The 27,650-nt window shown below is 40.9% G+C and overlaps 1 protein-coding gene across 1 annotated transcript in view; it reads left to right on the top strand.

Moving 5' to 3' along the window:
* The window catches only part of PRKD1 (protein kinase D1), a 503,446-nt gene that overhangs the window by 419,077 nt on the left and 56,719 nt on the right, over positions 1-27,650 (top strand). Inside the window, 2 exon segments of the mRNA XM_053697941.1 lie at positions 23,897-23,969; positions 24,077-24,183. Of these exon segments, the coding sequence (XP_053553916.1) occupies positions 23,897-23,969; positions 24,077-24,183 (180 nt within the window).

Genomic DNA, 27,650 nt, shown 5'->3' on the forward strand with positions numbered 1-27,650 from the left:
TTCACCTCTTTTTTTTTTTTTTTTTTTTTTTTTTTTTTTTTTTTTGTTCCCTCCCGTTATTCATTCAGTGTCCTCTGGAGCTTGGATATAGTTTTCCCAACAGTAAGGAATGAAGTCGTAGACTCTCCCTGCGTTATGGAAGGAAAACATATTTACCAGATAAATTCCTTTCCTTCCTGGCAGGGAGAGTCCACGACCCCATCCATAATTTATTTTTTGATGGGCGTCTCCCTTTTTATATTATTTCTTCTGACACCTTTATACCCTGATGTTTCTCCTACTTTTCCTTGTTCCCTCTGCAGAATGACTGGGGGATAGGGCAAGTGGGAGGGATATTTATGCCTTTGGCTGGGGTTTCTTTGCTTCCTCCTGGTGGCCAGGTGTTGTATTTCCCAACAGTAAGGAATGAAGTCGTGGACTCTCCCTGGCTGGAAGGAAAGGAATTTATCTGGTAAGCATAAATTATGTTTTCTACCTAGGCTTGTGGAGCTTTGCCATCCTCCTTTAAGAAAGCTTTGAGTTGTCCTATCAGCCAGTGCACAATGAATCCCTAGGTATAATAGCATGCTAATTTAATTTAGTAGTGTTTACCTAATGTTTCTGTACAAAAATATTTTAACTTTCAAGATGTTCGAATAGTGTCCCTTTAAGGGGCATCAACTTAAAACATGTGGCATTAGATATCTTTTAAAGATGATTAAGTACATTTTTATCATACAAACAAATTGTAAGTTAAAATGTTTAAATTGCTATTTAATTGTCAAGGAATAAGTGACTGAGTAACCTCTGGTGGGGTCAATTATGCACAGATTTATTAGGATAAGTCCCACAAATATTAGTGGACATGAACATAATTTCACAGTCAAGAAAATAATATAATAAAACAGCAGTTTAAAAAAGAACCAAAAACTAAAAGAACAAACTTAACTTTAGCTTTCTTTCATGTAATTGGCAAGAGTCCATGAGCTAGTGACGTATGGGATATACAATCCTACCAGGAGGGGCAAAGTTTCCCAAACCTCAAAATGCCTATAAATACACCCCTCACCACACCCACAATTCAGTGGTGAAGTAAGTTTATACTTGATTTCTCTTGTTAAGTGTAGTCAGTCCACGGGTCATCCATTACTTATGGGATTATATCTCCTTCCCAACAGGAAGTTGCAAGAGGATCACTCAAGCAGAGCTGCTATATAGCTCCTCCCCTCACATGTCATATCCAGTCATTCTCTTGCAACTCAACATAGATAGGTCGTTGTGAGAGGTCTGTGGTGTTTTTTAAACTTAGTTTATGTCTTCAATCAAAAGTTTGTTATTTTAAATGGCACCGGAGTGTGCTGTTTGTTCTCAGGCAGTATTAGAAGAAGAATCTGCCTGCGTTTTCTATGATCTTAGCAGAAGTAACTAAGATCCACTGGCTGTTTCTCGCACATTCTGAGGAGTGAGGTAACTTCAGAAAGGGGAATAGCATGCGGGGCCCCCCTGCAAACGAGGTATGTGCAGTAAATTATTTTTCTAAGGAATGGAATTGACTAGAAAATACTGCTGTTACCAATGTAATGTAAGTACAGCCTTGAATGCAGTGGTAGCGACTGGTATTAGGCTGATGAGTGTACGTGCACTGAAGTATTTTTCTAGGGAATGGAATTTGTCTAAGAAAATACTGTTAATGCTGAAGTAATGTTTGAGCCTTAACTGCAGTAAAAGCGACTGGTAACAGGCTTATTAATAACACTTCATAATCTTTTAATGTTCAAAACGTTTACTGGCATGTTAATCGTTTTTGGTGAGGTACTTGGTGATAAAACTTATTGGGGCATGATTTTTCCACATGGCTAACGTTTATTTCTCCAACATAGGTGTGTCCGGTCCACGGCGTCATCCTTACTTGTGGGATATTCTCTTCCCCAACAGGAAATGGCAAAGAGCCCAGCAAAGCTGGTCACATGATCCCTCCTAGGCTCCGCCTACCCCAGTCATTCTCTTTGCCGTTGTACAGGCAACATCTCCACGGAGATGGCTTAGAGTTTTTTAGTGTTTAACTGTAGTTTTTATTATTCAATCAAGAGTTTGTTATTTTGAAATAGTGCTGGTATGTACTATTTACTCAGAAACAGAAAAGAGATGAAGATTTCTGTTTGTATGAGGAAAATGATTTTAGCAACCGTCACTAAAATCCATGGCTGTTCCACACAGGACTGTTGAGAGCAATTAACTTCAGTTGGGGGAACAGTGAGCAGTCTCTTGCTGCTTGAGGTATGACACATTCTAACAAGACGATGTAATGCTGGAAGCTGTCATTTTCCCTCTGGGATCCGGTAAGCCATGTTTATTACGATTGTAAATAAGGGCTTCAAAAAGGGCTTATTAAGACTGTAGACTTTTTTTGGGCTAAATCGATTGATTATTAACACATATTTAGCCTTGAGGAATCATTTTATCTGGGTATTTTGATATAATAATATCGGCAGGCACTGTTTTAGACACCTTATTCTTTAGGGGCTTTCCCAAAGCATAGGCAGAGTCTCATTTTCGCGCCGGTGTTGCGCACTTGTTTTTGAGAGGCATGGCATGCAGTCGCATGTGAGAGGAGCTCTGATACTTAGAAAAGACTTTCTGAAGGCGTCATTTGGTATCGTATTCCCCTTGGGGCTTGGTTGGGTCTCAGCAAAGCAGATACCAGGGACTGTAAAGGGGTTAATGTTCAAAACGGCTCCGGTTCCGTTATTTTAAGGGTTAAAGCTTCCAAATTTGGTGTGCAATACTTTTAAGGCTTTAAGACACTGTGGTGAAAATTTAGTAAATTTTGAACAATTCCTTCATGTTTTTTCGCATTTGCAGTAATAAAGTGTGTTCAGTTTAAAATTTAAAGTGACAGTAACGGTTTTATTTTAAAACGTTTTTTGTACTTGTTATCAAGTTTATGCCTGTTTAACATGTCTGAACTACCAGATAGACTGTGTTCTGAATGTGGGGAAGCCAGAATTCCTATTCATTTAAATAAATGTGATTTATGTGACAATGACAATGATGCCCAAGATGATTCCTCAAGTGAGGGGAGTAAGCATGGTACTGCATCATTCCCTCCTTCGTCTACACGAGTCTTGCCCACTCAGGAGGCCCCTAGTACATCTAGCGCGCCAATACTCCTTACTATGCAACAATTAACGGCTGTAATGGATAATTCTGTCAAAAACATTTTAGCCAAAATGAACACTTATCAGCGTAAGCGCGACTGCTCTGTTTTAGATACTGAAGAGCATGACGACGCTGATATTAATATTTCTGAAGGGCCCCTAACTCAGTCTGATGGGGCCAGGGAGGTTTTGTCTGAGGGAGAAATTACTGATTCAGGGAACATTTCTCAACAAGCTGAACCTGATGTGATTGCATTTAAATTTAAGTTGGAACATCTCCGCATTCTGCTTAAGGAGGTATTATCCACTCTGGATGATTGTGACAAGTTGGTCATCCCAGAGAAACTATGTAAAATGGACAAGTTCCTAGAGGTGCCGGGGCTCCCAGAAGCTTTTCCTATACCCAAGCGGGTGGCGGACATTGTTAATAAAGAATGGGAAAGGCCCGGTATTCCTTTCGTCCCTCCCCCCATATTTAAAAAATTGTTTCCTATGGTCGACCCCAGAAAGGACTTATGGCAGACAGTCCCCAAGGTCGAGGGAGCGGTTTCCACTTTAAACAAACGCACCACTATACCCATAGAGGATAGTTGTGCTTTCAAAGATCCTATGGATAAAAAATTAGAAGGTTTGCTTAAAAAGATGTTTGTTCAGCAGGGTTACCTTCTACAACCAATTTCATGCATTGTCCCTGTCGCTACAGCCGCATGTTTCTGGTTCGATGAGCTGATAAAGGCGGTCGACAGTGATTCTCCTCCTTATGAGGAGATTAGGGACAGAATCAATGCTCTCAAATTGGCTAATTCTTTCACCCTAGACGCCACTTTGCAATTGGCTAGGTTAGCGGCTAAGAATTCTGGGTTTGCTATTGTGGCACGCAGAGCGCTTTGGTTGAAATCTTGGTCGGCTGATGCGTCTTCCAAGAACAAGCTACTTAACATTCCTTTCAAGGGGAAAACGCTGTTTGGCCCTGACTTGAAAGAGATTATCTCGGATATCACTGGGGGTAAGGGCCACGCCCTTCCTCAGGATCGGCCTTTCAAGGCAAAAAATAAACCTAATTTTCGTCCCTTTCGTAGAAATGGACCAGCCCAAAGTGCTACGTCCTCTAAGCAAGAGGGTAATACTTCTCAAGCCAAGCCAGCTTGGAGACCAATGCAAGGCTGGAACAAGGGAAAGCAGGCCAAGAAACCTGCCACTGCTACCAAGACAGCATGAAATGTTGGCCCCCGATCCGGGACCGGATCTGGTGGGGGGCAGACTCTCTCTCTTCGCTCAGGCTTGGGCAAGAGATGTTCTGGATCCTTGGGCGCTAGAAATAGTCTCCCAAGGTTATCTTCTGGAATTCAAGGGACTTCCCCCAAGGGGGAGGTTCCACAGGTCTCAGTTGTCTTCAGACCACATAAAAAGACAGGCATTCTTACATTGTGTAGAAGACCTGTTAAAAATGGGAGTGATTCATCCCGTTCCATTAAGAGAACAAGGGATGGGGTTCTACTCCAATCTGTTTATAGTTCCCAAAAAAGAGGGAACGTTCAGACCAATCTTAGATCTCAAGATCTTAAACAAGTTTCTCAAGGTTCCATCGTTCAAGATGGAAACTATTCGAACTATTCTTCCTTCCATCCAGGAAGGTCAATTCATGACCACGGTGGATTTAAAGGATGCGTATCTACATATTCCTATCCACAAGGAACATCATCGGTTCCTGAGGTTCGCATTCCTGGACAAACATTACCAGTTCGTGGCGCTTCCTTTCGGATTAGCCACTGCTCCAAGGATTTTCACAAAGGTACTAGGGTCCCTTCTAGCTGTGCTAAGACGAAGGGGCATTGCTGTAGTACCTTACTTGGACGACATTTTGATTCAAGCGTCGTCCCTTCCTCAAGCAAAGGCTCACACGGACATTGTCCTGGCCTTTCTCAGATCTCACGGATGGAAAGTGAACGTGGAAAAGAGTTCTCTATCTCCGTCAACAAGGGTTCCCTTCTTGGGAACAATAATAGACTCCTTAGAGATGAGGATTTTTCTGACAGAGGCCAGAAAAACAAAACTTCTAGACTCTTGTCGGATACTCCATTCCGTTCCTCTTCCTTCCATAGCTCAGTGCATGGAAGTGATCGGGTTGATGGTAGCGGCAATGGACATAGTTCCTTTTGCACGCATTCATCTAAGACCATTACAACTGTGCATGCTCAGTCAGTGGAATGGGGACTATACAGACTTGTCTCCGAAGATACAAGTAAATCAGAGGACCAGAGACTCACTCCGTTGGTGGCTGTCCCTGGACAACCTGTCACGAGGGATGACATTCCGCAGACCAGAGTGGGTCATTGTCACGACCGACGCCAGTCTGATGGGCTGGGGCGCGGTCTGGGGATCCCTGAAAGCTCAGGGTCTTTGGTCTCGGGAAGAATCTCTTCTACCGATAAATATTCTGGAACTGAGAGCGATATTCAATGCTCTCAAGGCTTGGCCTCAGCTAGCGAGGGCCAAGTTCATACGGTTTCAATCAGACAACATGACAACTGTTGCGTACATCAACCATCAGGGGGGAACAAGGAGTTCCCTGGCGATGGAAGAAGTGACCAAAATCATTCTATGGGCGGAGTCTCACTCCTGCCACCTGTCTGCTATCCACATCCCAGGAGTGGAAAATTGGGAAGCGGATTTTCTGAGTCGTCAGACATTGCATCCGGGGGAGTGGGAACTCCATCCGGAAATCTTTGCCCAAGTCACTCAGCTGTGGGGCATTCCAGACATGGATCTGATGGCCTCTCGTCAGAACTTCAAAGTTCCTCGCTACGGGTCCAGATCCAGGGATCCCAAGGCGGCTCTAGTGGATGCACTAGTAGCACCTTGGACCTTCAAACTAGCTTATGTGTTCCCGCCGTTTCCTCTCATCCCCAGGCTGGTAGCCAGGATCAATCAGGAGAGGGCGTCGGTGATCTTGATAGCTCCTGCGTGGCCACGCAGGACTTGGTACGCAGATCTGGTAAATATGTCATCGGCTCCTCCTTGGAAGCTACCTTTGAGACAAGACCTTCTTGTTCAGGGTCCGTTCGAACATCCGAATCTGGTTTCACTCCAGCTGACTGCTTGGAGATTGAACGCTTGATCTTATCGAAGCGAGGATTCTCAGATTCTGTTATCGATACTCTTGTTCAGGCCAGCAAGCCTGTAACTAGAAAGATTTACCACAAAATTTGGAAAAAATATATCTGTTGGTGTGAATCTAAAGGATTCCCTTGGGACAAGGTTAAGATTCCTAGGATTCTATCCTTCCTTCAAGAAGGATTGGAAAAAGGATTATCTGCAAGTTCCCTGAAGGGACAGATTTCTGCCTTGTCTGTGTTACTTCACAAAAAGCTGGCCGCTGTGCCAGATGTTCAAGCCTTTGTTCAGGCTCTGGTTAGAATTAAGCCTGTTTACAAACCTTTGACTCCTCCTTGGAGTCTCAATTTAGTTCTTTCAGTTCTTCAGGGGGTTCCGTTTGAACCCTTGCATTCCGTTGATATTAAGTTATTATCTTGGAAAGTTTTGTTTTTAGTTGCAATTTCTTCTGCTAGAAGAGTTTCAGAATTATCTGCTCTGCAGTGTTCTCCTCCTTATCTGGTGTTCCATGCAGATAAGGTGGTTTTACGTACTAAACCTGGTTTTCTTCCAAAAGTTGTTTCTAACAAAAACATTAACCAGGAGATTATCGTACCTTCTCTGTGTCCGAAACCAGTTTCAAAGAAGGAACGTTTGTTGCACAATTTGGATGTTGTTCGCGCTCTAAAATTCTATTTAGATGCTACAAAGGATTTTAGACAAACATCTTCCTTGTTTGTTGTTTATTCCGGTAAAAGGAGAGGTCAAAAAGCAACTTCTACCTCTCTCTCTTTTTGGATTAAAAGCATCATCAGATTGGCTTACGAGACTGCCGGACGGCAGCCTCCCGAAAGAATCACAGCTCATTCCACTAGGGCTGTGGCTTCCACATGGGCCTTCAAGAACGAGGCTTCTGTTGATCAGATATGTAGGGCAGCGACTTGGTCTTCACTGCACACTTTTACCAAATTTTACAAGTTTGATACTTTTGCTTCTTCTGAGGCTATTTTTGGGAGAAAGGTTTTGCAAGCCGTGGTGCCTTCCATTTAGGTGACCTGATTTGCTCCCTCCCTTCATCCGTGTCCTAAAGCTTTGGTATTGGTTCCCACAAGTAAGGATGACGCCGTGGACCGGACACACCTATGTTGGAGAAAACAGAATTTATGTTTACCTGATAAATTACTTTCTCCAACGGTGTGTCCGGTCCACGGCCCGCCCTGGTTTTTTTAATCAGGTCTGATAATTTATTTTCTTTAACTACAGTCACCACGGTACCATATGGTTTCTCCTATGCAAATATTCCTCCTTAACGTCGGTCGAATGACTGGGGTAGGCGGAGCCTAGGAGGGATCATGTGACCAGCTTTGCTGGGCTCTTTGCCATTTCCTGTTGGGGAAGAGAATATCCCACAAGTAAGGATGACGCCGTGGACCGGACACACCGTTGGAGAAAGTAATTTATCAGGTAAACATAAATTCTGTTTTCTGCATAGAAACAGTTAACTGAGATTTCCCACTGTTGTAATATGAGTGGGAGGGGCCTATTTTAGCGCTTTTTTGCGCAGTAAAAATTCAGTCACAGTCTTCCTACTTCATCCTCCATGATACAGGACGTCCCTAGAGAGCTCAGGGGTCTTCAAAATTCATTTTGAGGGAGGTAATCAGTCACAGAAGACCTGTGACAGTGTGTTTGACTGTGATAAAAACGTTAATTGTTAAATTGATTATCCGTTTTTGGGTATTAAGGGGTTAATCATCCATTTGTTGGTGGGTGAAATCCTTTGCTAATTTAATACATTTACTGTGAAATTTTGGTTGCTATAACTGATTTGGTTCATTGTTATTTCAACTGTGACAGCTTTTTGTGCTTCTTAAAGGCGCAGTAGCGTTTTTTATATTGCTTGTAAATTTATTTGAAAGTATTTTCAAAGCTTGCTAGTCTCATTGCTAGTCTGTTTAAACATGTCTGACACAGATGAATCTGTTTGTTCACTATGTTTGAAGGCCAATGTGGAGCCCCATAGAAATTTGTGTACTAAATGCATTGATGTCACTTTAAATAAAAGTCAATCTTTACATGTAAAGAAATTATCACCAGACAACGAGGGGGAAGTTATGCCGACTAACTCTCCTCACGTGTCAGTACCTTCGCCTCCCGCTCAGGAGGTGCGTGATATTGTGGCGCCAAGTACATCAGAGAGGCCCATGCAAATCACTTTGCAAGACATGGCTACTGTTATGACCGAAGTATTATCTAAATTGCCAGAATTAAGAGGCAAGCGCTATTGCTCGGGGTTAAGGACAGAGCGGGCTGATGATGGGAGAGCCATGTCTGATACTGCGTCACAATTTGCAGAACATGAGGACGGAGAGCTTCATTCTGTGGGTGACGGATCTGATCCAGGGAGACTGGATTCAGAGATTTCTAATTTTAAATTTAAGCTTGAAAACCTCCGCGTACTGCTAGGGGAGGTATTAGCAGCTCTGAATGATTGTAACACGGTTGCAATTCCAGAGAAATTATGTAGGCTGGATAGATACTATGCGGTACTGGTGTGTACTGACGTTTTTCCTATACCTAAGAGGCTTACAGAGATTATTAGCAAGGAGTGGGATAGGCCCGGTGTGCCCTTTCCCCCCCCTCCTATATTTAGGAATATGTTTCCAATAGACGCCACCACACGGGACTTATGGCAGACGGTCCCTAAGGTGGAGGGAGCAGTTTCTACGTTGGCTAAGCGTACCACTATCCCGGTGGAGGATAGTTGTGCTTTTTCAGATCCAATGGATAAAAAATTAGAAGGTTACCTTAAGAAAATGTTTGTTCAACAAGGTTTTATCTTACAGCCCCTTGCATGCATTGCGCCTGTCACTGCTGCTGCGGCATTCTGGTTTGAGTCTCTGGAAGAGGCCATTCGCACAGCTCCATTAGATGAGATTATGAACAAGCTTAAAGCACTTAAGCTAGCTAATGCATTTGTTTCTGATGCTGTTGTACATTTAACCAAATTAACGGCTAAGAACTCTGGTTTCGCCATCCAAGCGCGCAGAGCGCTATGGCTTAAATCATGGTCAGCTGACGTGACTTCTAAATCTAAATTGCTTAATATTCCTTTCAAAGGGCAGACCTTATTCGGGCCCGGCTTGAAAGAAATTATTGCTGACATTACTGGGGGTAAGGGTCATACTGTTCCTCAGGACAAGGCCAAATCAAAGGCCAAACAGTCTAATTTTCGTGCCTTTCGTAACTTCAAGGCAGGAGCAGCATCAACTTCCTCCGCTCCAAAACAGGAAGGACCTGTTGCTCGTTACAGACAGGGCTGGAAAGCTAACCAGTCCTGGAACAAGGGCAAGCAGGCCAGAAAACCTGCTTCTGCCCCTAAGACAGCATGAAGTGAGGGCCCCCTATCCGGAAACGGATCTAGTGGGGGGCAGACTATCTCTCTTCGCCCAGGCTTGGGCAAGAGATGTCCAGGATCCCTGGGCATTGGAGATCATATCTCAGGGATATCTTCTGGACTTCAAAGCTTCTCCTCCACAAGGGAGATTTCATCTTTCAAGGTTATCAGCAAACCAAATAAAGAAAGAGGCGTTTCTACGCTGTGTACAAGACCTCTTATTAATGGGGGTGATCCACCCAGTTCCGCGGACGGAACAAGGACAAGGATTTTACTCAAATCTGTTTGTGGTCCCCAAGAAACAGGGAACCTTCAGACCAATCTTGGACCTAAAGATCTTAAACAAATTCCTAAGAGTTCCATCATTCAAAATGGAAACTATTCGAACCATCCTACCCATGACAGGACCTTCTGATTCAAGGTCCATTCATGCATCCAAATCTAATTTCTCTGCAACTGACTGCTTGGAGATTGAACGTTTGATTCTATCAAAGGGGGGTTTCTCTGAGTCAGTCATAAATACCTTGATTCAGGCTCGAAAGCCTGTTACCAGGAAAATTTATCATAAGATATGGCGTAAATGTCTTTCTTTCATGTAATTGGCAAGAGTCCATGAGCTAGTGACATATGGGATATACAATCCTACCAGGAGGGGCAAAGTTTCCCAAACCTCAAAATGCCTATAAATACACCCCTCACCACACCCACAATTCAGTTTTACAAACTTTGCCTCCTATGGAGGTGGTGAAGTAAGTTTGTGCTAAGATTTCTACGTTGATATGCGCTCAGCATTGTTGAAGCCTGATTTCTCTCAGAATACAGCGAATGTCAGAGGGACGTGAAGGGAGTATCACTTATTTGAATTTGATGATTTCCCTAACGGGGGTCTATTTCATAGGTTCTCTGTTATCGGTCGAAGAGATTCATCTCCTTTTTGTCAGGCTTTGGCTAGGATTAAGCCTGTGTTTAAGACTGTTGCTCCACCGTGGAGCTTAAACTTAGTTCTTAAAGTTCTTCAGGGTGTTCCGTTTGAACCCCTTCATTCCATTGATATTAAACTTTTATCTTGGAAAGTTCTGTTTTTGATGGCTATTTCCTCGGCTCGAAGAGTCTCTGAGTTATCTGCCTTACATTGTAATTCCCCTTATCTGATTTTTCATTCAGACAAGGTAGTTCTGCGTACCAAACCTGGATTTTTACCTAAGGTGGTTTCTAACAGGAATATCAATCAAGAGATTGTTGTTCCATCATTGTGTCCTAATCCTTCTTCAAAGAAGGAACGTCTTTTGCATAATCTGGACGTAGCCCGTGCCTTGAAGTTTTACTTACAGGCTACTAAAGATTTTCGTCAAACATCTGCCCTGTTTGTCGTTTACTCTGGACAGAGGAGAGGTCAAAAAGCTTCAGCAACCTCTCTCTCCTTTTGGCTTCGGAGCATAATACGCTTAGCCTATGAGACTGCTGGACAGCAGCCCCCTGAAAGGATTACTGCTCATTCTACTAGAGCTGTGGCTTCCACCTGGGCCTTTAAAAATGAGGCCTCTGTTGAACAGATTTGCAAGGCGGCGACTTGGTCTTCGCTTCACACCTTTTCAAAATTTTACAAATTTGACACTTTGGCTTCTTCGGAGGCTGTTTTTGGGAGAAAGGTTCTACAGGCAAGTGGTTCCTTCCGTTTAAGTTCCTGCCTTGTCCCTCCCATCATCCGTGTACTTTAGCTTTGGTATTGGTATCCCACAAGTAATGGATGATCCATGGACTGGATACACTTAACAAGAGAAAACATAATTTATGCTTACCTGATAAATTTATTTCTCTTGTAGTGTATCCAGTCCACGGCCCGCCCTGTCCTTTTAAGGCAGGTCTAAATTTTAATTAAACTACAGTCACCACTGCACCCTATGGTTTCTCCTTTCTCGTCTTGTTTCGGTCGAATGACTGGATATGGAAGTGAGGGGAGGAGCTATATAGCAGCTCTGCTGTGGGTGATCCTCTTGCAACTTCCTGTTGGGAAGGAGAATATCCCACAAGTAATGGATGATCCGTGGACTGGATACACTACAAGAGAAATAAATTTATCAGGTAAGCATAAATTATGTTTTTGTGGAAAGTAGTGTAACAAAAAAGTTTTGTTTTGTGGAAAGAGATATGACGGTTCTGGATTAATGTTATTAATGATATCCAAAGAATAAATATTAGTGAAATTTACCAGGAAGTGATTTCTTAAAGGGACACTGAACCCAATTTTTTTCTTTCATGATTCAGATAGAGCATTCAATTTTAAGCAACTTTCTAATTTACTCCTATTATCAAATTGTCTTCATTATCTTGGTATCTTTATTTGAAATGCAAAAATATATGTTTAGATGCCTGCCCATTTTTGGTGAACAACCTGGATGGTTCTTGCTGATTGGTGGATAAATATATCCACCAATGAACAAGTGCTTTCCATGGTACTGAACCAAACAAATAGCTTAGATGCCTTCTTTTTCAAATAAAGATAGCAAGAAAACAAAGAAAATTTGATAATAGGAGTAAATTAGAAAGTTGCTTAAAATTGCATGTTCTATCTGAATCATGAAATAAAAAATTTGGGTTCAGTTTCCCTTTAAGAAAAGTGTCTAGAATATTCCTTTTTAGATGTTTCTGATTTTACTGATTTACGCTTTTTGCTGATTCAGTTACTTAGATGATAAGCGCAGCAGGTATCTGTATATACATGAATTATAGCAAGTATGTATCAATATGTGGCATATACACATATATACGTATCAAAGTCTTCTCTGTGTAAAAGAAGAAAGGGATTTACTAACCGGTCAGTATTAGAATCTTACCGGACCACTGAAATGTCTGTAGGATCTTCTTTAGCAGACACACTTTTTGGCAGACTGTCCTTGCTGTTACTTATATCCTCGCTCAGATGATTTATATGGTCGCAGGAAATTAATTTAGCGTCTTCACTGCCTGTGCTATCGACAGACTTCACTGCTGTTTGTGATATCCTCGCTGAGGTGCTGTATGTAGTCGCGGGGGGGAAAAAATCAGCGTCTTCACTGCCTGTGCTGTCATCTAGGTCACCTGACCTTAGAGATGCCAATCTGGAAACCAGTTTAGGATTCTTAATTTGTGGTTCCAATTGTGTAAAATAGTGCAAAAAAAATAGTAAAAAAAAATGAAGTACCAAAAATATATTATAGGTGCAGTTTCTCTAGTATCAGCACATATAGGGGTTAAAGCAAGTCACTTATTCAACGTGTTTTGGCATCCACTTTAACAAAATTACTTGTAATGGTTAGTTGGCCTCTAGTTATACCTGTATTACCCATAATTCCATTTTATGATTTTTTTTTTTTTAAAGTCGTATTCACTAATTCCAAGATTGTCTTATTTTAAACCTAAGATTCTCCGGGTGTGTTGCTCTTTTGTCGATCGATTCAATGCAGCACGAAAAGCAGCTATATATTGCACTTAATATAGGATCACATACTCTCATACTTTCATAGTAAGATCACATACTAAAAAGTAATTTATATACTGTCTCTCTAGATGGTATACCTAAAACTTAATTATCCGTTTTTAATTTCCAGCAAGAATTTTTACTTGTTTCATACTTTCATAATTTCATAGGTGTCTACACAGTATCTCTATACATTCTTAGCTATTGAGTAACCGTTTATAGATTACAGATAATTGCACCATTTCGCTAGTATTATTTCTAACTGAGTTCTATAGGTTCATGCAGCCTTTTTTACTATGTATGGCTTATTATGTTCATAAGATTCACTGCCATAGGGATGATTCATTTTGTTAATAAAATTGTATATGGCTTCTTTTTATTTATTTATAAATTGTTTTTCACAACTTTTTCTAAACTTATTAATTATATATGTTTTCATCGTATTTGTTTTTAGAGAAATATCCAATTATAGAAAAATGGAGATCTGATGGAAATATTTTTAGATCTAATGGAAATATTTTATAAGATGTTTTATCAGTAATGTGACCAATTATATTGAAATTATTTTGAAAGTTCATAACTGATGTCCTATCAAAAAATCTTATTTGGATTGGGATGAAAGATGTCCTTAAAATTATGTTTTAATTCCTATTATAGCAGATGTGCATATTTATGAGGGGTTGTAAGAATTAGTTAAATAGGTTCAAATCTAATTCTGCATTTAGGCCCCCAGTGGTTAGGGTGGCAACATTTACAATCAGTTCTGCTTCTGTATACAGTAATTGATGAGAGATGTTACCCCCTCTTTTCATAGTGACCTTTTTTACTCCCCAGAATTGTAACCCTTTTGTACTCTGATTATGGGTTTCTTTAAAGTGCATAGATAAGAGATGATCTTTAAAACCTTTTTCAATGTTAAGAAGATGTTGTCGGATTCTATCACTTAAAATGGTAGATGCGGAGATGGTAGATGCGTTAGCAGTTCCTTGGCCATTCCAACCTGCTTAAATCTTTCTGCCTATAGTTCTTTTTCCAAGGGTGATCCCCAAGATCATAATGGAACATTTGCATGTGTTTAATAGCACCAGCATGGCCTCACAGATTTTGGTTTGAGGATCTTGTCCGGATGTCAAGTTGCCAACCTTGGCCACTTCCTTTAAGACCAAACCTTCTGTCTCAAGGGCCATTTTTCCATCAGGATCTCAAATCGCTAAATTTGAAGGTATGGAAATTGAACACTTAGTACTTAGTCAGAGGTTTCTCTGACTCAGTGATTAATACTATGCTACAGGCTCGTAAGTCTGTTTCAAGGAATATTTTATCAGGTTTGGAAAACCTATATTTCATGGTGTTCTTGGCATTCTTTTAGAATTCCTAGAATTTTACAGTTTCTTCAGGATGGTTTGGATAAAGGTTTGTCTACAAGTACTTTTAGGGGACAAATCTCTGATCTTTCTGTTTTATTGCATATAAATATTGCTAAGCTTCCTTATAGTCACTGTTTTGTTCAGGCTTTGGTTAGTATCAAGCCTGTTGTTAAATCAATCTCTCCGCCTTGGAGTCTTAATTTGGTTTTGAAGGCTTTGCAGGCTCCTCCTTTTGAGCCTATGCATTCTTTGGATATTAAACTACTTTCTTGGAAAGTGTTGTTCCTTTTGGTTATATCTTCTGTTAGAAGAGTTTCTAAATTGTCTGCTCTCTCTTGTGAGTCTCCTTTTCTAATTTTTCATCAGGATAAGGCTGTTTTGCGGACTTCGTTTAAATTTCTTCCTAAGGTTGTCAATTCGAACAACATTAGTAGGGAAATTGTTGTTCCTTCCTTGTGTCCTAATCCTAAGAATACTCTTGAAAGATCTTTACATTCTTTGGATGTTGTAAGGGCTTTGAAATATGTCGAAGCTACTAAAGATTTCAGGAAGACTTCTAGTCTATTATTTGTTTTTCTGGTCCTAGGAAAGGTCAGAACGCCTCTGCCATTTCTTTGGAATCTTGGTTAAAGCTTTTGATTCACAAGGCTTATTTGAAGGAGGGGCAGTGTCCGCCTCAGAGAATTACAGCTCATTCTACTAGATCTGTCGCCACTTCTTTGGCTTTTAAGAATGAAGCTTCGGTTGATCAGATTTGCAAAGCAGCAACTTGGTCTTCTTTGCATACATATACTAAATTGTACGATTTTTATGTATTTGCTTCTTCTGAAGCAGTCTTTGGTAGAAAAGTTCTTCAGGCAGCTGTCTCAGTTTGATTCTTCTGCTTATGATTTAAAAAAAAAATTCTTGTAATTTATGTGAAATTTATAAGAAAAACTTATATATTTTTTTTTTGTGTGTGGATTTAATTTTTTCAGTGGAAATAGCTGTTTTCTCCAACATTGGTGTGTCCGGTCCACGGCGTCATCCATTACTTGTGGGAAATATTCTCCCCCACAGGGAAAGGCAAGGAGAGCACACAGCAAGAGCTGTCCATATAGCTCCCCCTCTGGCTCCGCCCCCCAGTCATTCTCCTTGCCGCTCTGAACAAGTAGCATCTCCACGGGGATGGTGAGGAGTTTGTGGTGTTAGTTGTAGTTTTTTATTCTTCTATCAAGAGTTTATTTTAAAATAGTGCTGGCTTGTACTATTTACTCTACAACAGAAAAGTGATGAAGATTTCTGTTTAAGAGGGCTATGATTTTAGCACAAGTAACTAAAATCCATTTCTGTTACCACGCAGGACTGTTGAAACCAGAGAACTTCAGTTGGGGGTAACAGTTTGCAGACTTATCTGCTTCAGGTATGACTAGTCTCCTTCTAACAACACAGGCTAATGCTAGATGAGTCATTTTTCCCCTCAGGGAAAACGGTAAGCCATTTTTCTTTCACCTCAGCAAAAAAGATAACAGGCTTCCCCTTTTTGATTTTTATGCTGGTAGACACTGTCAGGGGCCAAATCGATTGTTTTTTATTACAATATGATGGCAATTGAAATGTTTTATAAGCTCATATACACTTGGGGACGTTTTTTATTGATCTGGCTTGCTTTAGACACCTAAATCTAGTCAGGAAGGCCCCTTCACTCTAGTGTACTGAGGAAGGAGGCCTCATTTTGGCACTTCAGTTAATTTCAAGGCAGTGCATGCAGTTCCATGTGAGAGGGTCCTGTGGCTCAGAAAGTGACTCCAGAAGGCTTATTTCTGTGGATGATTGACCCCTAAGAAAGGTAAAAGCTGCAGCAATGCTGTAGCAGGGATTGTGGTGTATAAAAACGGTTAAATCCAACAATTAGCTTTTCTTGTTTTAAGAGCTAGAGTCTCCATATTTACTGTGCAATACTTTCTAAGCATTAAGACACTGGGGTCCAAATTTCGGAAAAATCGGATATTGCCTTCATAGTTTTTTGAACATTCAGAAATAAAGTGTGTCATTTTATTATTTAAAGAGACAGTAACGTTTTTGTTTAAAATCGTTTTTATTGCATTGTTTGCCTGCCTAAATCTGTTTAACATGTCTGTGCCATCAGATAACCTATGTTCTGTGTGTGTAGAGACATATGTGGTTCCCCCTTCGAGTGTTTGTGATAATTGTGCCATAGCAAAACAAAATGAGGACAGCTCTGTTACATTTCATAATGTTGCCCAAGATGATTTATCTAATGAAGGTAGTGGGGATAGTTCTACATCCTCTCCTTCTGTGTCTACACCAGCTTTGCCCGCGCAGGCGACACCTAGCGCGCCAGTGCTTATTTCTATGCAACAATTAACAGCAGTAGTGGATAATTCTATAGCAAATCTTTTATCCAAACTGCCAGCATTTCAGAGAAAGCGTGATTGTTCTGCTTTAAATACAGATAAAAGGGATGAACAATCAGACGCTGACGATGCTTTATCTATTTTACCCTCACATCAATCGGAATTGGCTGTGAGGGAAGGGCTGTCTGAGGGTGAAATTTCAGACTCAGGAAAGATTTCTCAACAGGCAGAACCTGATATAGTAGCATTTAAGTTTAAGCTAGAACATCTCCGCGCTTTGCTAAAGGAGGTATTAGCTACTCTGGATGACTGTGATTCTATGGTAGTACCAGAGAAGTTGTGCAAATTGGACAAATTTTTAGAGGTCCCAGTGCACGACGACGCTTTTCCAATACCCAAAAGGGTAGCGAACATAGTGGAAAAGGAGTGGGAGAAGCCAGGTGTACCCTTTGCCCCACCTCCTATATTTAAGAAAATGTTTCCCATAGTAGACCCTAGAAGGGACGCATGGCAGACGGTCCCAAAGGTTGAGGGAGCTGTTTCAACACTAGCGAAGCACACCACTATTCCTATAGAGGATAGCTGCGCTTTCAAAGATCCTATGGATAAAAAATTGGAAGGATTGCTTAAAAAGATTTTTGTTCAGCAAGGGTTCATCCTTCAACCAGCTACGTGTGTTATTACTGTCACTTCAGCGGCGTCCTTTTGGTTCGAGGAACTAGAAAGGCCGCTCCAGAAAGAGACTTCCTATGAAGAAGTCATGGACAGAATTCACGCATTAAAATTAGCTAATTCCTTTATATTGGATGCCGCCTTTCAAATAACGAAATTGGCGGCGAAAAACTCAGGTTTTGCTATAGTAGTGCGAAGGGCGCTTTGGCTAAAATCCTGGTCGGCAGATGTGTTGTCCAAGACTAAGTTACTTAATATTCCTTTCAAGGGTAAGACCCTTTTTGGGCCGGACAAAAAACAACTAAGAGGAATAACCTCTTACAAAAGGTACATATGTGTAGCACTCAAATTCCCTTGATTGGTAATATCGACAGAGTATTGAGTGGCGGATAAACTAGGCTATTAAAATATAACTTTTATTGGGACTTATTAAAAGGATAGGACAAAACAATTAAAATTACAGAAACTAGAATCAATCTGATTAGGGACAGTGGTGAGGGTAACACTTTGTGTAAAATTATATATCGTCAGAGATATTAATATATTCGGTTAGTATCTCTAGGTGCTCCAACTATTGTGTTATTTCTATATGTTAGTAATTTTATCACTAACGATGAAACTGTATTAGATTAAAGATATTGATATATCTAGATGGTAACTCCAGATAATCAAATTTGTATAAGTCTTTCTATTCGTGGTAATACACAATCAATCACAGCTTGCTAAATATACTATTTGTTCCATAGCTAGTCGTGCACAGAATTGGTGTTCACAAGGTGAAGTGGTTATGGCATATTGTGGTATACCATGTACATCAAATTCACATAATCTGTGAGGTATAGAGAGCGTCGTTAACTATTCGTAACTGGTATCAAACCCTCATGATTATATCACACTTAAGTCGGGGTGTATATTGTGCACTTATAAATTGGTCAGAAATAACTGTGACTCAGTTAGATATTAAAAATAAATCCCTTAAAGTCAAATGTATATACTCTGGGAAATTAGGATATTAGTAGCACAACTTCTCTTGATGCATGAATATACATCTATATTTTGTACCAGTTAGATTGTATAGAAGGATATCACTCCTGGACCAAATTATAGTTATTCGCTCATTTATAGAGTCAAGTTCAAGAATTGGCTCCTGAGTGTTTCAGTCACCGACTGGTTAAAGGTAATTTTATCCAATATGTAACATAGTGTACTACTAAACTCTCATCCAATCACGTGGTTACATATATAATAGTATTGCTATGTATGTTACACCAACACTATTGTATGTTATAGTGTGGTCAATACTATATATTAATTCCACTCACTCACTTTTGTCTGGTTGGTAACATGTAAGGGAAAGCCATAAACATTTATTTCAGTAATATTAAGTGTTACTACACTAACATCCAATTACGTGGTAACTCATATAGTAGTATTGCTAAATATATTAGACCATTGCTATTGTATGCAATGGTGTATTCAATACTATAGTATGGTATAGTGTTAACCAGTTTTAAATATTGTGTGCACACGTTAGCTTGTATCACGTTGATCTCACTTAGGAATTAACCACACATATTATTTATATCAGTGTCACAAATGACGATTTAGTAGCTAGATAAGCTTATTTAGTAACAAAACAGGTTACTTATGTATACAGTTACAGAGAGCCATATACCCCATATTCACCATAGAGAGATAGCAATATTGTGTATAGTAGCACCGGAATTTAATGGTACCTATAATACTTTTGACGTTTAGCTATATCTCCTTGTACATATCATTGTCTATAAGTCTCTCCTTGTAACCATAACCATATTATCTATGAGTTTCTCTTTGTAAACCTATAAGTCTCTCCTTGTAACCATAACCTGGTGATATAGCTTATACTGCTTCTAGTAACAGCGGTTTAAGTTTTATCTGACTGTCCCCAATCTTTATAATCAAAGTAATTCGTCTGGGCTTTTAAGAATAGCAATAGCTATATTCCAGTATTTGAGCTGCTAATAAGCTTGACGAATTAAGTTTAAATAGTTAGAAAAAGATTTGTTCCTGCTAAGTTAAAAACATATATTTTACGGAGCCCATCAACTCCCAACCTCCCCGCGGAGGGCGCTTTGGCTAAAATCCTGGTCGGCAGACGTGTCGTCCAAGACTAAGTTACTGAATATTCCTTTCAAGGGTAAGACCCTTTTTGGGCCGGAATTGAAGGAAATTATTTCAAACATCACTGGGGGTAAGGGCCATGCCCTCCCACAGGATAGGCCTTTTAAGGCTAAGAACAAGTCTAATTTTCGTTCCTTTCGCAATTTCAGGAACGGACCGGCTAATAACTCCACTGCCGCTAGACAAGAAGGTAACGCGGCCCAGCCCAAACCCCCTTGGAAGCCCATGCAAGGCTGGAACAAGGGTAAACAGACCAAGAAACCTGCTGCTGCTACCAAGACAGCATGAAGGGGTAGCCCCCGATCCGGGACCGGATCTGGTAGGGGGCAGACTATCTCTCTTCGCTCAGGCAAGAGATGTTCCGGATCCCTGGGCACTAGAGATAGTCTCCAAGGGATACCTGCTAGAGTTCAAGGGACTTCCTCCAAGGGGAAGGTTCCACCTGTCTCGCTTATCTTCAGACCAGATAAAGAAACAGGCATTCTTACATTGTGTAAGAGACCTATCAAAGATGGGAGTGATAAACCCAGTCCCCTCCGGGGAACAAGGTCTAGGTTTTTACTCAAACCTGTTTGTGGTTCCCAAAAAAGAGGGAAATTTCAGTCCAATTCTGGATTTAAAGATATTAAACAAGTTCCTCAGTGTTCCATCCTTCAAAATGGAAACCATTCGGACAATCTTGTCAACAATCCAGCAGGGTCAATATTTGACTTCCGTGGATCTAAAGGATGCGTATCTGCATATTCCAATCAACAAAACTCATCATCAGTTCCTGAGGTTCGCCTTTCTGGACAAACATTACCAGTTCGTGGCTCTTCCATTTGGTTTAGCCACCGCTCCCAGAATTTTCACAAAGGTGCTAGGGTCCCTTCTAGCGGTCCTAAGGCCGAGGGGCATCGCTGTAGCACCTTATCTAGACGACATCCTAATCCAAGCGTCGTCTCTTTCCAAAGCAAGGGCCCACACAGACATTGTGTTGGCTTTTCTCAGATCTCACGGGTGGAAGGTGAACATAGAAAAGAGTTCACTGTCATCGTCCACAAGGGTTCCTTTTCTGGGAACAATAATAGATTCTGTGGAAATGAAGATCTTCCTGACAGAAGTCAGAAAGCTAAAGCTTCTAAACGGTTGTTGAGTTCTTCATTCTATTCCTCAACCCTCCATAGCTCAGTGCATGGAAGTAATAGGACTAATGGTCGCAGCAATGGACGTGGTTCCTTTTGCTCGAATTCATCTAAGACCATTACAGCTGTGCATGCTCAATCAGTGGAATGGGGACTATACAGACTTGTCTCCCAAAATTCAAGTAGACCAGGTAACCAGGGACTCACTTCTCTGGTGGTTGACCCAGGATCACCTGTCTCAGGGAATGAGTTTCCGCAGACCGGAGTGGGTCATAGTCACGACCGACGCCAGCCTCTTGGGGTGGGGCGCGGTCTAGGACTCCCTGAAAGCTCAGGGCCTATGGTCTCGGGAAGAGTCGCTTCTCCCGATAAACATTTTGGAACTAAGAGCAATATTCTATGCGCTCCTGGCTTGGCCTCAGCTAGCAGAAGCCAGGTTCATAAGATTTCAGTCGGACAACATAACGACTGTTGCGTACATCAATCATCAGGGGGGAACAAAGAGTTCCCTAGCGATGAAAGAAGTAACCAAGATTATCCAATGGGCAGAGAATCACTCCTGCCATCTATCTGCTATTCACATCCCAGGAGTAGACAACTGGGAAGCGGACTATTTGAGTCGTCAGACTTTCCATCCGGGGGAGTGGGAACTCCACCCGGAGGTCTTTGCTCAGTTAACCCAATTATGGGGCATTCCAGACATGGATCTAATGGCGTCCCATCAGAACTTCAAGATTCCTTGCTACGGGTCCAGATCCAGGGATCCCAAGGCGACTCTAGTGGATGCATTAGTGGCGCCTTGGTCGTTCAACCTGGAAAAAATATATCTGCTGGTGTGAATCCAAGGGATTCTCCTGGAGTAAGATTAAAGATTCTCTCCTTTCTCCAAAAAGGTTTGGATAAAGGGTTGTCAGCTAGTTCTCTAAAAGGACAGATTTCTGCTTTATCTGTCTTGTTACACAAACGACTGGCAGCTGTGACAGATGTACAAGCTTTTGTTCAGGCCTTGGTTAGAATCAAGCCTGTTTACAGACCCATGACTCCTCCTTGGAGTCTAAATTTAGTTCTTTCAGTTCTTCAAGGGGTTCCGTTTGAACCTTTACATTCCATAGATATTAAGTTATTATCTTGGAAAGTTCTGTTTTTGGTTGCTATTTCTTCTGCTAGAAGAGTTTCTGAATTATCTGCTTTGCAATGTAATCCACCCTATCTGGTTTTTCATTCAGATAAGGTTGTTTTGCGTACTAAGCCTGGTTTTCTTCCAAAATTTGTTTCCAACAAGAATATTAACCAGGAAATAGTTGTTCCTTCTCTGTGTCCGAATCCAGTTTCAAAGAAGGAACGTTTATTACACAATTTAGATGTTGTTCGTGCTTTAAAGTTCTACTTAGAAGCAACAAAAGATTTTAGACAAACCTCATCTTTGTTTGTCGTTTACTCTGGTAAGAGGAGAGGTCAAAAAGCTACTGCTACCTCTCTCTCTTTCTGGCTGAAAAGCATTATCCGATTGGCTTATGAGACTGCCGGGCGGCAACCTCCTGACCGAATCACAGCTCACTCTACTAGGGCTGTGGCTTCCACTTGGGCCTACAAGAACGAGGCTTCTGTTGATCAGATATGTAAGGCAGCGACTTGGTCCTCTCTGCACACTTTTGCCAAATTCTACAAATTTGATACTTATGCTTCTTCGGAGGCTATTTTTGGGAGAAACGGCTTGCAAAACCTTGTGCCTTCCATTTAGGTAACCTGATTTGCTCCCTCCCTTCATCCGTGTCCTAAAGCTTTGGTATTGGTTCCCACAAGTAATGGATGACGCCATGGACCGGACACACCAATGTTGGAGAAAACAGAATTTATGCTTACCTGATAAATTACTTTCTCCAACGGTGTGTCCGGTCCACGGCCCGCCCTGGTTTCCTAATCAGGTTGAAAATTTTTTTCTTTATACACTACAGTCACCATGGCACCCTATAGTTTCTCCTTTTTCTCCTAACCGTCGGTCGAATGACTGGGGGGCGGAGCCAGAGGGGGAGCTATATAGACAGCTCTTTCTGTGTGCTCTCCTTGCCTTTCCCTGTGGGGGAGAATATTTCCCACAAGTAATGGATGACGCCGTGGACCGGACACACCGTTGGAGAAAGTAATTTATCAGGTAAGCATAAATTCTGTTTTTATTTTATCCCTCCCTTTCTAGTGACTCTTCTGTGATTTTCCACATCTTGGGTATTTCTATCCCATACGTCACTAGCTCATGGACTCTTGCCAATTAGAAATTACCTGATAAATTCATTTCTTTCATATTGGCAAGAGTCCATGAGGCCCACCCTTTTTTTGGTGCTTATGATTTTTGTATAAAAGCACAATTATTTTTCCAGTTCCTCTTTTTGTATGCTTTTTTACTCCTTATTTTATCACCCCACTACTTGGCTATTCGTTAAACTGAATTGTGGGTGTGGTGAGGGGTGTATTTATAGGCATTTTGAGGTTTGGGAAACTTTGCCCCTCCTGGTAGGATTGTATATCCCATATGTCACTAGCTCATGGACTCTTGCCAATATGACAGAAATGAATTTATCAGGTAAGTTCTTACATAAATTATGTTTTTGATGCGCTTTTATTCATTTCATGTACTTTGTTAGCAAATGAATGCCGAAAATGGCCACCAGCCAGATTACTTCTTGTGAAAGTGCAACACTCAAAGATCTGGATTTGCACAGATTTTTGTGTGTTGCACTTTCACAAGATGAAAATGCTATTTTTTGTCATTTGTTTGCTAACGAAGTACACAAATGCACAGGCCTATTATTAACTTAAATTATAATTTTCAAGTCTCCCAGAGGTGGAGTTCACACCGTGGAATTTAAAATGCAGACCCTGCTACATTTTGCACCGTGATTGGATGATCAGTTCAGGAGCTCGTTTATATCTGCTTTTAATGTTTTACAGCAGAGGAAAAAGAAAAAAGGAGTGTGTCCCTTTACTACAAAACAAAGCAAATTTGCTAGAAAAATTAATTTTACAGACTTTTAAAACATTTATTTAGCTTGAAGAACTTTTGCAACGCTTCACTGTCTATTTAAGTTCCCTGCATTATTAAACATAAAATGAAAACTTTTGTTGTCCCCATAGGATATCAGTTCTGTGTATCAGATCTTTCCAGACGAAGTCCTTGGGTCTGGGCAGTTTGGCATTGTATATGGAGGTATGAAACACTTTTGAGAGACATAATTATAATTGCTATTTAAGTAACAGTAATTATTTTTTCTTTTCTTGAGTGGAAAATATTTTGTCTTTTATTTTTCAACTTAGGAAAGCACAGAAAGACTGGTCGAGATGTGGCTATAAAAATAATTGACAAGTTGCGATTTCCTACTAAGCAGGAGAGTCAACTCCGTAATGAGGTTGCAATTCTTCAGGTAACCATATAAATGTGTTGCTTTAAGTGCTGCCACATGCTGCTCTAGTAATAGGAATTTTCATCTAACATTGTGAGATATACCCAAGGCAAATTGCAATGACAATTATTATTGCTATATATGTATATGTTTTATTATGTAGAGAAAATAAGCATGATACCCTTAAAGGGGATGTGAAACAGTCTCTTTCATTGTTGTAATACAAAAAAAAGCACTAGCCTATACTTAATAGAAATAATTTTGTTATGATTTATCATTTTAAATGGATTTCACCTTTTATTTCTTTTTTTTTTTTTACTTTAATTTGTGCGGTGTCCATTACTTCCTTTCACAGCCCTACAAGGAGGCTGTGGTCTCTAAAGGAAAATGTATCTAGCTTGATGGCATAAAACTTCTAGAGTTAACATGAGTTGGTTTATTGTTAAGTGAATAGACTATAAACAAACAGGGAGACAGATTTGCTTATGATCAGAACAAGCATGTTGGCTCTCTTATCCTAAGAAGGGTGGGTACACTGAGAATTTCTAAGTGCTCATTTTGCAACAAAACAAGTAAGTTGTTTGCTGTTTTTTACACAATCTGTTTCTTTATGTTTACTTTAATTTAACATATTTGTTTTTGCCAAAGGAGCACTGTTTAATATCCCTTTAATATGCTGAATATACAATGAAAACTGCAGCCCATCTTAATGTCGGTTTGCTCAGTTCTTTACAATCACATGCACTTACAAAAGTGCAAACATATTCCTCCTGATATCTTTGTCTTTCTTTCTCTCTCTTTCAACATACATGATGAAATGCAGTGGTTTGTGCTTTGCACAAAGCTTTTTTTCTAATGATAGCTTTATGCATATGCCTGGCATAGCCTTATGCCTAATTATTTGTCCGTACCACCTTTTTGACGTTATGCCACATGAAGTGTTTTTACAAATCACTTCTGAGCCTTTATCCTCCAATTAAATTCATGATCCTTTTTTCTGGTATTGTTAATTTAAAAATATATTTAAAAATATGCTTTCATCCTCAACTGTATATGTTTGGTAATATATCAGAATATTGTGGAACCCCCACTTAAAATGTGTCCCTCATGCACTGAAAGGGCAATAAATTGCAAAGAACATATTTTAGCTACCAAAAGTATGTCGCAGGATGATTCTCAGTCAGAAGGGAATCGGGTTATGCCATCTAATTCTCCCCAAGTGCCACAACCATTAACGCCCGCACAAGCGACGCCAAGTACTTCTAGTGAGTCTAATTCTTTCACCCTGCAAGATATGGCCGCAGTTATGAATACTACCCTCACAGATGTTTTATCTAAGCTGCCTGGGTTGCAGGGGAAGCGCAGTAGGTCTGGTGTGAGAGTAAATGCTGAGCCCTCTGACGCTTTATTAGCCTTATCCGATGTACCCTCACAATGTTCTGAGTTGGGGGTGAGGGATTTGCTGTCTGAGGGAGAGATTTCTGATTCAGGAAAGATGTTCCTTCAGACAGACTCAGATATGACGGCTTTTAAATTTAAACTAGAACACCTCCGCTTATTGTTTAGGGAGGTTTTAGCGACTCTGGATGATTGTGACCCTATTTTAATTCCAGAGAAATTTTGTAAAATGGACAGATATCTAGAGGTTCCTGCCTACACTGATGTTTTTCTGGTCCCTAAGAGGATTTCGGACATTGTTACTAAGGATTGGGATAGACCAGGTGTTCCGTTCTCTCCCCCTCCTACTTTTAAGAAAATGTTTCCCATATCAGACACCATGCGCGACTCGTGGCAGACGGTCCCTAAGGTGGATGGAGCTATTTCTACCCTGGCTAAGCGTACAACTATACCTATTGAGGACAGTTGTGCTTTCAAAGATCCTATGGATAAAAAATTAGAGGGTCTCCTAAAGAAAATATTTATTCATCAGGGTTTTCTTCTGCAACCTATAGCGTGCATTGTTCCGGTAACTACTGCAGCTGCTTTTTGGTTCAAGGCTCTGGAGGAGGCTCTTCAGGTTGAGACCCCATTGGATGATATTCTGGATAGAATTAGGGCTCTCAAGCTAGCTAATTCTTTCATTACAGATGCTGCTTTTCAACTGGCTAAATTAGCGTCAAAGAATTCAGGTTTTGGCATTTTAGCGCGTAGAGAGTTATGGCTTAAGTCCTAGTCTACTGATGTGTCGTCAAAATCTAAGCTTTTAGCCATCCCTTTCAAAGGTAAGACCCTATTCGGGCCTGAACTGAAAGAGATCATTTCAGACATCACTGGAGGAAAAGGCCATGCCCTTCCTCAGGATAAGACAAATAAGATGAGGACCAAACAAAATAATTTTCGTTCCTTTCGAAACTTCAAAGGTGGTCCCTCTACCTCTTCCCCTGCTGCAAAACAAGAGGGGAATTCTGCTCAATCCAAGTCGGTCTGGAGACCTAACCAGACTTGGAACAAAGGTAAACAGGCCAAGAAGCCCGCTGCTGCCACCAAGACAGCATAAAAGGGTAGCCCCTGATCCGGGACCGGATCTAGTAGGGGGCAGACATTCTCTCTTTGCTCAGGCTTGGGCAAGAGACGTTCAGGATTCCTGGGCGTTAGAAATCGTAACCCAGGGGTATCTTCTAGATTTCAAAGATTCTCCTCCAAGGGGGAGATTCCATCTTTCTCAATTGTCTGTAAACCAGACAAAAAGAAAGGCATTTTTACACTGTGTAGAAGACCTATATACCATGGGAGTGATCTGCCCAGTTCCGAAAACAGAACAGGGGCAGGGGTTTTACTCCAATCTTTTTGTGGTTCCCAAGAAAGATGGAACCTTCAGACCAAAGACCTAAGCAAATTCCTCAGAGTCCCATCCTTCAAGATGGAGACCAATGATCCAGGAGGGTCAATATATGACCACCGTGGACTTAAAGGATGCGTATCTACACATCCCTATCCACAAAGATTATCACCAGTTCCTCAGGTTCGCCTTCCTGGACAAGCATTACCAGTTTGTGGCTCTTCCCTTCGGGTTGGCCACAGCTCCCAGAATTTTCACAAAAGTGCTAGGGTCCCTTTTGGCGGATCTAAGGCCGCGGGGCATAGCAGTGGGGCCTTATCTGGACGATATCTTAATTCAGGCGTCAACTTACCAACTAGCCAAATCTCACACGGACATCGTGTTGGCTTTTCTAAGATCTCACGGGTGGAAGGTGAATGTAAAAATTTTTTTCTGACGGAGGTCAGGAAATCAAAGATTTTAACCACCTGCCGAGCTCTTCATTCCATTCCTCGGAATATTAATCAGGAGATTGTTCCTTCTCTGTGTCCTAATCCTTACTCTAAGAAGGAGCGTCCGTTGCACAACTTGGACGTGGTTCGTGCTTTGAAGTTTTACTTGCAAGCGACCAAAGATTTCCATCAAACATCTTCTTTGTTTGTTGTCTATTCTGGAAAACGTAGAGGTCAAAAAGCTACGGCTACCTCTCTTTCTTTTTGGCTGAAAAGCA

The sequence above is a fragment of the Bombina bombina genome, chromosome 1 (genome assembly GCF_027579735.1).
Source record: "Bombina bombina isolate aBomBom1 chromosome 1, aBomBom1.pri, whole genome shotgun sequence".
In the NCBI taxonomy this organism is placed as follows: Eukaryota; Metazoa; Chordata; class Amphibia; order Anura; family Bombinatoridae; genus Bombina; species Bombina bombina.